This window comes from Nyctibius grandis, chromosome 6 (genome assembly GCF_013368605.1).
Source record: "Nyctibius grandis isolate bNycGra1 chromosome 6, bNycGra1.pri, whole genome shotgun sequence".
Taxonomy (NCBI): Eukaryota; Metazoa; Chordata; class Aves; order Nyctibiiformes; family Nyctibiidae; genus Nyctibius; species Nyctibius grandis.
In genome coordinates, this window is record NC_090663.1 from 32,047,787 (window position 1) to 32,061,823 (window position 14,037).

A 14,037-nucleotide genomic window follows, 5' to 3' on the forward strand; every position below is an offset into this window, starting at 1 on the left:
CATCCTTTGCCTCACAAAATCTTTCCTAATGGTCTGTTGTATTCTGAGGAGTCACGCATTTAGGAATATTTTTCCAAGAAAATAAATCTTAACGAAGTATTAATGAGTTAAAGTAGAATAATTTTTTAAATAATATCTTCTATGAAAACAAGAAAATTTAGTTTATAAAATATGTATTATCCAGGCATCATGTGGTAGAGATACATGTACCAGCACAAGTGTCAACATATGAAGTTTCATGAAAGGACTCATTTTTTTTTTTTAAATTTTCAGAAAGAGCCTCTACTTCAGCCCATGCTGACTGAAACATCAGTGTGCAAAAAGATGAATTGCAAAAATTAATGAATTGCGAAATACTGTTACCGACAAAACAACCCAAATGGATATCTGCAACTACTGGAGAATAAATGCATGATGTTTTCAGCAGTGAAAGTTTTTGCTTCTCCCCCTGAAACTTTTCAACTTCCTTAAAAAGAAGGATACTGTTCTCATTACACCAGTATCCCCTGATTCACAGAGAGAACTTTACAAAGAATAAACAAAGGAATTCAGAAGGTAGCACCATTAGAAATAATCACTCTATCCAAATCAGCAAAAAAACTTCATTTATCCTTATCCAACATATTTTCACATTCAGCAGCCTCATAATACAGGGTAAAGGGAGCTCTCGTAGCTGTATATTGGTAACATTCATAATGGTCATGCATATTACAATCGGAAGTTTTCTAGGGTGCCGTTTGCAAAGTAAGCCTTCATGCAGATAGGCATTCAGCTCATTAACTCCATTTTCATATTTCCTATTAGTCCCTGAGAAGTTAATATTTCTACCTATAATATGGCTATTAAAGGCATTGTAATAATCATACACTTAAGCTGTTTGTGATGGAAATGCAATGTGGCTTTATGGAGAAGCAGCACAAAAATTACAGCAAATTAGCAGTGATGAATACAGATCTTATTTCTAAAATGCTTTCTTTTCATAAGCAAGGCTGTTGAAGAGCAACATAAATTATTTTAGTCACAAATACAAAACCAGCCAGCGCCACTTACCCTTAACAAGTTGCTCCTATGAATCAGAGATATTTGGGGCTCTGAGACCTCTCTAATTGAGCATTTCCTTCACATAAAATCATCTGGATTTTGACCTAATGTAGGGTCACCATGATCCTTCTTTTAATTACTCAACAGCAGTGCTAGGAGAACTTAAAAGAGCCAGGGATTTTCTTTGCTTAACAAGTCTTTTGCTTCTTCAATTAAAGTGATCTCTTTAAATTGTTCAGAATTCAAATGAGGGTTTTTGGTGGACAATTTGCATTATTGCCCGCTGCTCAAAAACCGTAAGCTAGGGCTCCCAAAACAAGCGGACTGATGTAAAATTAAGACTTTGGGGTGGGGGGATGGAGGGAAGGGAATAAAGACAAGTTCTTTTTCTTTGCCTTCCGGCTTCTGAGCAGTTACAGATTGCATTTTAAAGCTCTCCCCTACAACCTTCAGGGCTAAATAATGACTTTTAGTAAAAAGAGAAAACTGAATTTTAATTTAAGCATATCTCAGAGATAAAGTATTACATTTAAACACCATGGTCTTGAGATTTACAACAAAAGTATCATTTAACAAATTGATTTAGAGATTATAATTTACATCTAAATACTGTAAAAACTTTTTACAATCTACTCTACTTGGGTTTGAATATCATGGGAAATTTTAGATTTGCCATGGCCATTTTTGGATTTACACATCTAGTTTATTAAAATGACTCTTATTGAGCTATTACAGAAATTTTACTGACTTCATGTAACCTATCTCCATAAACATTTTAATTTCTGGTGAAGTTTGCCAATCCCGATATAAACTTCAAATAATAGCTATTTAGCAACAGAGGAGCTCTACAGAATTCTTCATGTAGGGTCAGACAGCAAGCCTTTCTCCCTCAAGACTTATTTCTACCTATCACTAAAAGATTAAAAATAATTTATTTTGATTATATTACAGTAAGAAAGAAATCTTTATTGGCCAGTTAAAGGCCACTATACCTAAAAATACTAACTAGCCTTCACAGGGAGTCATTGATGCATTTACCATTAGTTTTTCAGGCTGAAGGTGAAACAGACATAATTAGCATCATTTGTTAAATGATGAGTATCAAGTGGGTACCTAACTCTTAGTATTCAAGGGAATTGGAACAGATATTATTTGTAAGAATTGCGGAGTTGCAAGAGGCTGAACAAATTAGTGCAATGTAATATTTATTTTGGCAAAGAGTAGGCTATGTCCTGAAGTCCTACTATAGCTTCCCAAACTGTTGCAACTTCATCCTTCACCAACTGGACAAAAAAAAGATAACGTATGTCTTCTCACTAGCACACAAAATAAAGAGATCTAGTGTTTTAGAAACAACATAAAAGGAAAATCCTGATGACTGCTGCAGGCATTTAACAGTTGATTAAAGTTCCTGCCACGTTCAATTTCTATCATTGTAATTAACAAATTAAAAGGGATTGTACGAAAATGTTTTATAACATTCTTACTAGGTGAGTGTGCTACCTCATCAGGAGAGTAACACTTCTAAGCAAAACCCATCTTTATACAAACGCAGTTTCTCAAGTCTCCTGGTTGTATTTTAAGTCGGAGATAATATTTTAATAAAATATCAGAAAAGCTTTAAAAGGCAATTAGTCTGGCTTCCTTACTAAGGGATTTGACTTTTTGTTTGCTCAGACCCCTACTTTGGACCCTTATACAAGAATTCTTAGAGAGAAAGTCATAGTTAAAATACAGGAATGCCTGCTAACCAAGGAGATGACTGTAGATGCAACCTAAAAGTGGACAAGATCTCAACCAGCACTACTGCTTATTTGGAAGCTTTACTAATGAGATACTCTTTATAAGCTTGTAAGCCACACCCTATTCACTTCTCTGGTTTCAGCACACATTGCGCTCAAATTAGCCTTACTGTAGATAGGTTTGGGTGCTGCTGGTAAGGTAGCTGTGGTGTCACAACGTAGTACAGAAAGTTCGGGTAGTAAACTAATGCGCATAGCTCACACTGAACGCGGCGCTGCTATGAACGTATCACAAGCCACATCCAACCTATCCCTCCACAATAACGAACTACCAGTGAAAAACTGCATCCATAACACTAACCTATCTACAGAGTCAACTGAGAATTTTGATAATAAAATCTAGGCCTTGTATGATTCAATATTCATTTTATTGAAAACTGACACTTGGAGAAATCAACATATATTTCTAGCCATTAGTATTTATCACCAGTTATCATTTCTGTTCAATTCCAACTTCTCCTCTGCACCTCCACAATCTCAGCTGCCATCACTGTTAGGCTTCTGGCCCCGCTCTCAGGCTGAAACTGGTTCAAGACTATAACTAATAATTCTGGGTGAGCGGAGGAGGGCTGCCGTCACAGATTTGTACTAAAGAAGAGGCTGAAATTGATTTTTAAAGAATTATAATCAGTTACTTTGGAGAGAAACCATTGTGGGACCCAGAAGACTGAGGCAGCACAAAACTGGTATTAGTTAATTAAAAATCATATTCCATCAAGTCAAAGAAACACACTTGTAGGCTTGTATGAAAAGCATAGCTGAGCTATTTTCAAAGTAAACAGCAGGAATCCACAGACAAAAGCTGAGCAAAGGATGAGTTTTGGGAACAGATACAGAAGGCTTAGATTTAAGAAAACTTAAAACTTTCTAGACCACTCCCACTATCAACAATTTAGGAATATAATACTCACTAGAGAATATTTTACAGAGAATAAATATTCTGAAGACATAGAAAAATAGTTCACAGCATCAAGGTACCTGTAATATATTACCTTGAAATAAAACTTGTATTTAAAAGATTAAAAAGAGAAGATTATTCTTGTAGTGGTATCAACTTTTCATTCATACAAATATTAAGCAGAGTATATCTGTTTTTTTCATATATTCACATTATTGCTTGCTACCACAACTGTACAAGGAACATATTCTTAACTTACACTAATGTTCATGTACAGTAATTTTAGACACCTACAGCAAATTTAAAAATATGATTGAGTTGCAAATAAAAAAACTATGTGTGAAGATATATACACCTAAGATTTAAGTAGAAGAAACAAAATACAACTGGCCTGACCCAAGCATACATCATATATCCAGTTAAAAAAAAGTCTTGTGCAGAAAATAAGCTTTGTAAACCAAAATGAGCAGAAGCAAGGATGCAATAAATAATTATCTAACACATTTAAACTTACACTGTTGCCCAGTGTACCCTGCTTTGCTTATTTTTAATACACAGCATCTGCATTTGCATCTGGAACTGTACTGTTCAAGATTTGTTCAATACCTTTTTTTCTGCTTATGTGGCTTTAAAACAACAACAAAAAAAGCAACCCTGAAAGGTCCTCTTGGACAGTAAGTTTTAGTAAAACAAGTCCTTCTGCACCTCTGTATACAGGACCTGGTAAACAGTAGGAATAAAGCTGATACATGGCATTGACCTGAATTAAAACAGCTACATTATAAACTGCAATACTAATATATTTTTGTGATCTTGAGTTCTACTAGCCATATGCATGCAATTCTCTCAGTGATTCTTCTAGTCCAAGTAAAATAATTCTATTTTGCTGCCTTTTTTTTTTTTTTAACCTTTAAATTAGAACTTTTTCAGAACCAGCTGACAGGACTTCTTTATGAAAAACACAGATTTATACTAATGCATTGACATTTGGTTTCCAAAAAGCACAGTTTCAGAAAGAACTTCATCTCCTTCTTTTGTTGGAAGAGGCTAGCCAATATCCCAAAAAGAAATAAAAATATTTACAATTGACTAGTCACTGACAAAAGTATAGGAAGATCTTAGAAGGTACTTCAGCATGTAAATGAATGATTAAAAGGACTTACACAATGTACAGTCAACCAGTTGTGTCATTTTGGGATAAAAAAATAACCTGCTCACTTGTATACCATTTTCAGCTGTGTATTTATAGTAATATATATATGTACACACACGCGCGCACACATATAAAAGAGTCTTTGAAAATCAAGATACATTAATAAACAGAAGTAGTAAAAGTAACAATAACTTAAGTAGTAGTTAACATTTGCGTGAAATGACTTTGCAGAGTTTGACCAAATGCACTTAGAACATGCTCTTATTTAAAAAAAAAAAACAAACAACAAAACAAAACAAACAAAAAAAATGAAAACACCACAAGATTCTGTAGAACCAATGCTATGTCACCACCAGGAGAGCACCAAGCAAGGCACCATTGGAAAGACAACATACTTGAATAAGTCTCTATAAATAAATCAAATGCTAATCTGGTCGAAAAATCGGTGTCTTTGGTAAAAATTCTATAAGGATGACCTGTATAAAAAGAAAACAAATATATATTAGATGGAATATGGCAGCAATTCTTTTATCTATCACAATAATTCACATGCTTTTTAGGTTTGTTTTTTTTTTTAAGTACATCAAGTTGTGGACAATCAAAGATCACAGTGCTTTTCTTAGGTAGGAGACCATTAGAAGTCATGTTTGATATAATTGTTTTGGGGTAGAAAACTAAAACTCTTAAAGAATCAAATTCAATTGGAAAAGTTTGCCTACCAATACCTAACACTCCTAAACAAACTGAAATAAGCTACTACATAATTATTCTTTAACATAACTCATTTACTTTATTAGGAAAAAATTATAAAACAAATAAATGTATTAATTTTTAAAACCCCAGAAGGCACAATGTATGCAAACTTAATTTTCAATTACACATGTAATTCCCTTTACTTTAAAATTGTTTCCACTTAATATAGGATTCTAAATCGTGTTCATAGTTCAAAACTTGTATAGAAAGGTGTATTAACCTTTGCAAAGTTCCCACATCTAACAAATCTGCAAGTAGTTAACAAGAAATTTGACTAATGCTTTTGCATGATTGTTCTTATGGTCCCAATTCAAATATAAACTACGTGTTTCTAAGCTATGCACGTATGGTAGGGTACAGTCCAGAACACAATCCAAGTATTTATCCTACTTTAGATAGAAAGCTTAAAGAAAACGTTCACTTGCGTATTTTCTTTCTTCAGAGAGACAGTCATAATACAGCACAAAATTGTATTCATAAACAAATAAATGCATCTGGTAACATAACTAAGGATTTTCGTTACTTGTAAGGGGAGCTTGCCTTTCTAAGAAGTTAAAAAAGAATTTCTAAATGGTTTTGATTGTAAAGGAGAACACCACTTGGCTGCTTAGATAGTAAACACTTCTATCTCTGATAGCATACAAACATCAGAAAAGAAGTCTCTGATTTTATTTCTAAGGCAAACACTTTTGAAATAATATCAAAATCAGGTATGTAAGTTTATTTTTAGAGATTTTTCAGAAGTGACTTATTTTCAGAAGTGACTTATTTTCAGAAGTGACTTATTTTCAGAAGTGACTTATTTTCAGAAGTGACTTATTTTCAGAAGTGACTTATTTTCAGAAGTGACTTATTTTCAGAAGTGACTTATTTTCAGAAGTGACTTATTTTCAGAAGTGACTTATTTTCAGAAGTGACTTATTTTCAGAAGTGACTTATTTTCAGAAGTGACTTATTTTCAGAAGTGACGCAAACTGCCCAAAATCCATTGATCACTGACATGAGTCAACCACTGGATGCTTCAGAGATACCAAAGCTTCTGATATCAGGCAAGGTTTCAAAACTGGAGCCAGAAGTAAAGCTGAAACAGTGTGTTTATGCCAAAGCTGTAAGACTATCTTGCCTGTCTTTAATTAATTTATTTATTTAATTTAGCATCTGCAGCCGTGGGTTTAGAAGCTCAAGTTGGCAAAGCACCAAGTTTTGGGTACAAGAGTCTAATTTAAATCACCTGTTTTGAAAAAAATTGAGGATAAGAGTTTGTTATTTAAAATTAAATCATGAACACAACATTAAGGGCAGTTTTTAAGAGACTAGAAAGTTCACTGAAAATGAGAAACTGGTACAAAGAAGTTTTGTAATAATTTTCTCTTTAAATATATACAGAGATAATAGATTTCATTTCACAAATGGAAAATAGAATCTTCGATCTTTATCCTGTAAAACTATATGCCCATGATTATATATTATCAATGTAAACAGGTTAACTGATTTTAAATTGTATTTAATAGAACGACTGTTCATCTGTAAACGTTGCTGGGCCATAGTATGTACAAACTAGCATTGTATGTGTTTTTTTACAATTGAATCTGCAAAACATTCGACATGCCAATGTTTTCCTATAGAAAAACTAAATTTTCAGTTAAATAAAAAATGCTTCATTTAGGTAAAGCTCAAATCTACTTTCTGCACTTTGCTTCACTCCATTTTCAGTCACATCTCACACATCTAAATCAAAAAATTTTGTAGAATAGATGTTACAAAAAGTCTACTTAGTCAGTGAACTGAATAGAGCCATTCTGTAAAAAACTGTAAAATAGTAACTAGAACAGAAACATCTTACGTTTCAGGCTAGAAATAAGATCTAACGTAGAGACAGGAAGAAGGGGAAGACTAAAAGAAAGAGATTCTTTTAATATAACTTCCAACTACTTAATCACTTTTAAAATTTGTATATGCATGATAGCTTTATTGTTTCACAGAACAAAGTACCATGTAATGAAAGATCACAGATAAGTTAGAACTAATACAGTAGATATTTCTCAAAGGCTAATCTTTATTTTTAAAAAGTTAACCCTTCCTATTGCCTACTTCCTAGAGCATTAAAAGAAATTATGCAAATTCTAATGTTTCTTACATTTTAGCAGCTTAATTTCATCCTGTTCTATGTACCTCCAAGATACTTCGAAAATGGAAATAAAGACAGCACCAAAAAAGAGCACGAAGGTTGCAAGCTAAACAAACTGAAATCCCACATTGGACACCATTCATTTTAAACCGCATATAACTTCCCACTGTATATTTCCAAGAAGGGCTTATGGAGTCTCAGCCAAAGACTGAAGTAAGTTAAAACTCCAGAGACTGACTTAAAAATATTTTAGTGACACCAATGGGAGATAAAGATACTTTCAAGACAGTTGAGGTAAGGGGCAGTTAAAATCTAAAAAGGCTAAAGATTCCTTAAGCTCCAACAGCTTAGTTGAAAGGTCTTCTTCCATACTTTTAGACTTGATTAGCATTGTATAAAACAGCCATATCTGACTTGCTGCGTAACCAAAGTTGTGGTTATTCTTTATATAGCATCTAAAATTTCACACTCCATCAGCACATGTTCAAGCTATTTTATCTTGGCAATTAATTTATTATTTTTCAGAACACAGTGAAGCCTTGTTTTCAAGTCATTCATAACTTTATAAATCAGTCCTGCACATGAAACCATGCATCTGTGAACCGTAGAAAATCCTTGCACTCAGGCGATTAAGCTCCTGACACCTTTACTGATTAATAATCATGAAAAGAATAAGATCAGAAGCAAAATAAATGATCATTTAATAGAGAAACTCACAAAACAGCCCTTTAACTTACATATTCCATCATGTTATTCGTTTCACATTTCCTTTTGCTTAGTCTCCAATGCAAGCACAGCTAGACAAGGAGGAAAGAAAAAGAAGAAAAATGAGCTGTATTTTATTGCAGCACAGAGACTAGCCCATTTATCCACCTTTCATATTTTTTGTTCAACAAAAGCATCTGTTTCCATACTGTGCAATTCAAACTCCAACAGTACGAAGCTGCTCCCTGCGGCACTCACCTTGTGGTATAACCTATTGTTTTCCCATTCTAATAACTTCTCAATCGATCTTCGTGTCTGGAAGACAAATGAGAAAGAATTTTACTCTTGACTGGTTTTAGAAAAACTTTGTTTTGCAGCTGCTTTTGTGTGAAAAGGATAGAGGTACGGGACAGTGACTGAGTACAGGGTGGTCTATAGTACTATCAAAACTCCTCTGGTATTCAATAGTAACTAGAACAGAAACAACTTTTTATGACACCCAAATAACTATCTTAACCATTTTGGAACAAAAACTGTTCATATATATGCTTTCTGGTTCTTACAGCAGTTACAACTTTAAAACCACAGAAATTTTGAAGTGATCGAAGTATAAAAGCAGGAACACTGCTCTCCCAGTATCAGTGGTCTAAATGCACTGCTTCTAAGAAGGTCAGCATCTAAACCGATAAATGTTGTGAACTATTTTGCAATGCTGTAGGTCAAGTACAAATACTCAATACTGTAAACGAAAGAGAAATTTTTGTTCCTTTTATATCCAGATTTTAGAGACTGAAAAACAAATGCTGAGAATTACAGTAAATTGCACAAATGAATATTACTAAATCTGTGATTTGTATAAAGAGTAAACCCAATATTTAGGGTTCTAAAGCAAAGTTTTACTGCCTATGTTGTCCACACTTGACACTTCAGATAAGAGAATCATGAAAGCTGTTCTGCACAGCTTTTTAAGATTATGCATGCTAGTATTAAAGGACATTCTGTGCTGTAAAGTTTCACAGCATTTTGAATATAATTACTCAGTTATATTTACATTTGAGAAATACATTCTGACATTTATGGTCATTTGACTGCCAGAGTATATACTGCTTAGCTCTAAATGGGATTTGCTCCTGACTATGAATAAAAAGAGGATAATTCATGGTGCCAGGTGTTAAGATGAGACCAACAGAGCTGCAGGTGCAAAAGGACGGAGCAATGACAAGGATCAAATACAACTTAGTGCAGCTGCAGCTTCCTTACAAGGCAGAGAGGGGTGAGGGGAAGGGATGAGAAAGCATCTTGCTGTTATTACTACAAAAATACAAGTAGTGTAAATGAACCTTAACAAATCAAACTAAATGCTGTCATGAGAAACAAGAATGTCTGCGTAAAAAGAATTAAAGAACAAATTATTCATTTCCCACCAAATATTAGCATCTCTGTTTTCAAACATTATTTTCTCTCTAATTTAATACCGAAGCAGTTTTGAGGAAACACATCTAAGCATGTACCGTGGTCACGTGATTAAAAATTAGATCATTGCTATGTAGGAGTAATCATTACACTGAATTTTTATTACATTTTATTTTAAAAAGCACAAGTGAAGGAATTACAAGAAGGTAGATGTGCCAGTGACTAATTTATCACATCAACTAGGAACTGAGTATTTTTGGGGTTATTGTTATTATTATGTTTTTAAAGACAGTGCCCTTTAACAATAATCAGTAGACCTCACTTGTTTCTTTGTAAAGATAGCCTTTTAGAGTCTGCTCTCCTTTTAAATGAAAATAGGGCAGCAGTTATGGTCACACTTTTGTTAATTTAGTTGCCAGTCAGCTCCAAATCAAAAGAAAATAAGGCTGCAGAGTGTAATTAACATTCAGTTCAGTCGTTTTGTCCCTTGTCTAGCCCCCAAGCTTTGTTAAAATTGCCATCTGAATGCTGAAGGCTGTAGGGAAATCGATTTGATTCTAATCGCACCATGAAAAGAACATGATCTAACTGCTTTCAGCCCTCCGTAAATCTGTACTAGGTCTTTAGCACAATGCAACTTCCAATTTAAAAAGCACTGAATGTCTCGTCAATGACTTTGTGAAGAAAAAAGAACAAGGAGCAGACATAAAAATTCCAATAGTTGTTTAAGCATTAAAGTTCATTTGCATCACAGCAAACCTGAAAAGGGCTGACCTCTCAAACCGCCTCTCAGGTCTATGAAGTTGTAGCCTTGACAAGCTCACATTGACAGAGCTCATTGACTCTGAAAGGCTACTCTATCAATGGTGAAAAATGGCAATAGGTTCTACTCTGAGCAGGCATCTGCCTGCCCACCCGCTGCTAAACCAATGGCAAAACGGATTCAAAACCTGAATCCACCTTGTAATCTTCCTTTCCAGGACCTTTTAATAATAGATTAAGATCACTATACAATTTAATTTAATTGTTTGCCCCAAAGACTCTGAAAAACATCCAAGTTTTTCAAATTCCAATAAAATTACATATATATTACAATATATACACATAAATAAGAAACTCATAGGTCGTTATGTACTATTGATTGGTTTATTTAAATAAGAAGCCAGTTTAAAGTCACTTGACTAGCATGAGATAAAAACACATGCAGCCTCAAGACCACCATTATTTATGTTTCCAGAGCCTTAAATACAATACTTCCTGTACTATAATTTGGGACACTCATAGCTCCCAAATCACGCCATATTATCAATACAGAAATGTTAATGAAAATTAGACTGTACAATATTTCTGCAAATCTCAGAGCCTGGAATAAAAAGAAATTAATTAAACAGCATCACACAATTCACTGTAGTAAGTTCTCTTCCTACTTGACAGGTGAAAAAAAGCACTTGCACGTGCAGCTTAATTAATCACTGCTCTTGACATCTCAATGATTTACAGTGAGGAGCAGGTGAGGATATACAAAACCAGAAAGGAACATTTGATTTGAGTGTAGCATTTCCAGCACACTAGGATGACAAGCTTATATATTCTATCAATGGTGTACAGAAAAACCCATACAGCAAATTATTTGTTAGCCACAACAAAAGCACAAATTAAGTGGAAGAGAGACTTGCTTATTAGAAAGATTTAATACGATCCAGCTTTTAAAATTTTTTTTCTTAAAAAACCCAATCCAATATTTAAGCAAAGCTAAAACTGCAATTCAAGTACTTTTTAGCATACCAATGATACGAAAGTATGCTTTGTAACATACTCTGTGAAGAAAGCAGATAGTCTTTAATGTTATCCACAGAATTTTATGAAATAGACCTCTTCAATCAACTATCTAGATGCAATGTTTAATGAAACATGCCTGTACAATAACTGATTCTTTAAAGATATTCATGTTTGACAGTGTCTTTTGAAAAATCAGACTACCAAAAAAGCCCAACGCAGAATACTTTCACCAATGCTTATTGATCCCAATTAAGTAAAATAAAGTTTTGTCCTTGAACACAGAATTAAAAAAAAATAGGAAGACTGTGAACTTTTCATGCAGAAACAAGGCAGTATGGAACACAAATAGTGTGTTACCTGTATTACCAACTGCAAGATCTTTCGGTTATGTCTTTGCAGCATCTACTGAAGTCAGCTTACAAGTCCAGATGCAGCTATGATGTGGCCTGGGAGGCTGCGCAGCCACAGGGCCCCCTCTTGCAGTGCATGACCTGGAACATGCATGCTACACCAAACCATATGAGTGAATGGGCCAAAGCCCCCTCAACTCCTGCTGTAAATCAGCGAATGACTGGTACAATATTAAACAAAAGGATCTTACATGACTCCCAAAATGGTGCTAATTTGAGTACCTCCCTTTGTCTTTATTGCGGCGGGGAAACAACATGGACAGTAACAACACGATCCTCCACTACCGATCTTATTCACAGTTGTCTGGGAACAACAGAAGAATCTCCCACTACATGCATGTGATCTTTGACTTCTCATCTGAAAACTCCAAAACATATGTAAATGTAGTGCAACATTAGCCCAATAAATAGTAGATGGAGATTTTCAAATTACTTCATATAAAACTTTATCACAATCAAGTATTAATAATTTTGAATATGGTCCTGAAAAAATACACTTTATGCTTAATTTCAAAATACAAGGAGACTGGTTTAAGTAGATTTTTGCTGATTCTTATATGACCAGAATTTATATTACACCCCACGGAAGAAAGGTGAAGGATCCCATCAGAGATCTGAATTACACCATCTCTGCTCACTCAAATAGAGAAATTATGGAAGCAGGAATTTCTGTTCGTTCTCCAAACAAAGATATACCTGACTACAAAATTTATACCCAAGTAATTTAGTTATCAGCACAAACAATTAAATATAAAGTTAGAAGATAACTGAGTCACACAACTGTATGCTCACTTTCAACATGCCAGAAATCCCCCAAGTCAATTTTGAGACCCATATTGGTGCCATGAAAATGCCAAAGCCGTACTCGGAACATGCATAACTGAATTACATATATCTTTATCTGTGCTGAGAAAGTCCCCACCTTGAACACTGTATCACAAATAAACCCTTTAGAAACTGTAACCTGGTAAGATTCACATCTTACTGAGGAATTCTCTATTTGTGAAGGGCAAAGATGACAATGGTGAAACCTGAGTTGAGCTCAGATCCTGATATCCTGGAATACTTGCTTCAGCACACACAATAGCTTGAAAAGGTGTCTGTTCAACCACACAGGTGTATCTTGCATCATCTTTCCTATTAGTAGCTAGGACATTTCTTCCTAGAGACTATTGTAAGGGTGCTCATCCCCAAAGCCACTGCAGCATCCATGCAAGACAGTGAGTGAAACCCATACTACATGGACTGAAGAATATCTGGAAATAAATGTAGCATTCTGGTGCTTTTTGTACAATCTTGAAATAACTGCTTTGTCCACCAGGATTACTGTTGCTGCATCTTGTCTTACCTTACAGATGTCTCTGGGCAGAAAGTAAGCCCAGACCAAAGCACAGATCAAAGCTCCTGATCAGGTAAAGAGAAATATAATCAGCAGAATTCTGGAGCAGAAAACCTGACAACCTCAAACTGACCTCAGGAAAGTTCCCAATCTAAAAGACAGCCCTGAGAACATTGTCCCATATCCTCACATGATCCATAAACTGACCTAATTTATACAGGTCTCAACCCTGGGTTGGTACATCACAGAGAAATGAATTTAAAGCTTAATGAATCAAATCACATCAGCTACTTTCTGGAAAGGTCTCTTCCACCAAATTGTTCGCTGATATAAAGAGAAGAGCAGCATTATTTAACATTACTGCATATAACAGTTTTTAATATCTAAGCCAAAGACAATTCCTCAGAGACTCTGGTTACCTCGATTCTCAAACTCCTATACTGTGAACAATGGAGAAGGTGTACCTAAAAATACAGCCCGTGTACATTATCCAGGAGTACAATGGCAAACATCTTGTAGTGTTATCACCAACGTATTAACTGATAGCTACTGGACAAGTATTTTCCAAAGTCATTTTGGTCTGCCGTAGAAACACATGGTAGAGGGAAATTATCAA

General features: G+C 34.6%; 1 protein-coding gene across 1 annotated transcript in view; it reads right to left on the minus strand.

Annotated features, from left to right (window-relative positions):
• Window positions 1-1,590: 1,590 nt before the first annotated feature.
• The window catches only part of CHIC2 (cysteine rich hydrophobic domain 2), a 28,213-nt gene continuing 15,766 nt past the window's right edge, over window positions 1,591-14,037 (minus strand). The window contains exons 4-6 of the mRNA XM_068403907.1: window positions 8,739-8,795; window positions 8,513-8,572; window positions 1,591-5,370 (exon numbers count right to left, since the gene is read on the minus strand). Of these exons, the coding sequence (XP_068260008.1) occupies window positions 5,320-5,370; window positions 8,513-8,572; window positions 8,739-8,795 (168 nt within the window). The 3' untranslated portion in view covers window positions 1,591-5,319. The remainder of the gene's footprint in view (window positions 5,371-8,512; window positions 8,573-8,738; window positions 8,796-14,037) is intronic.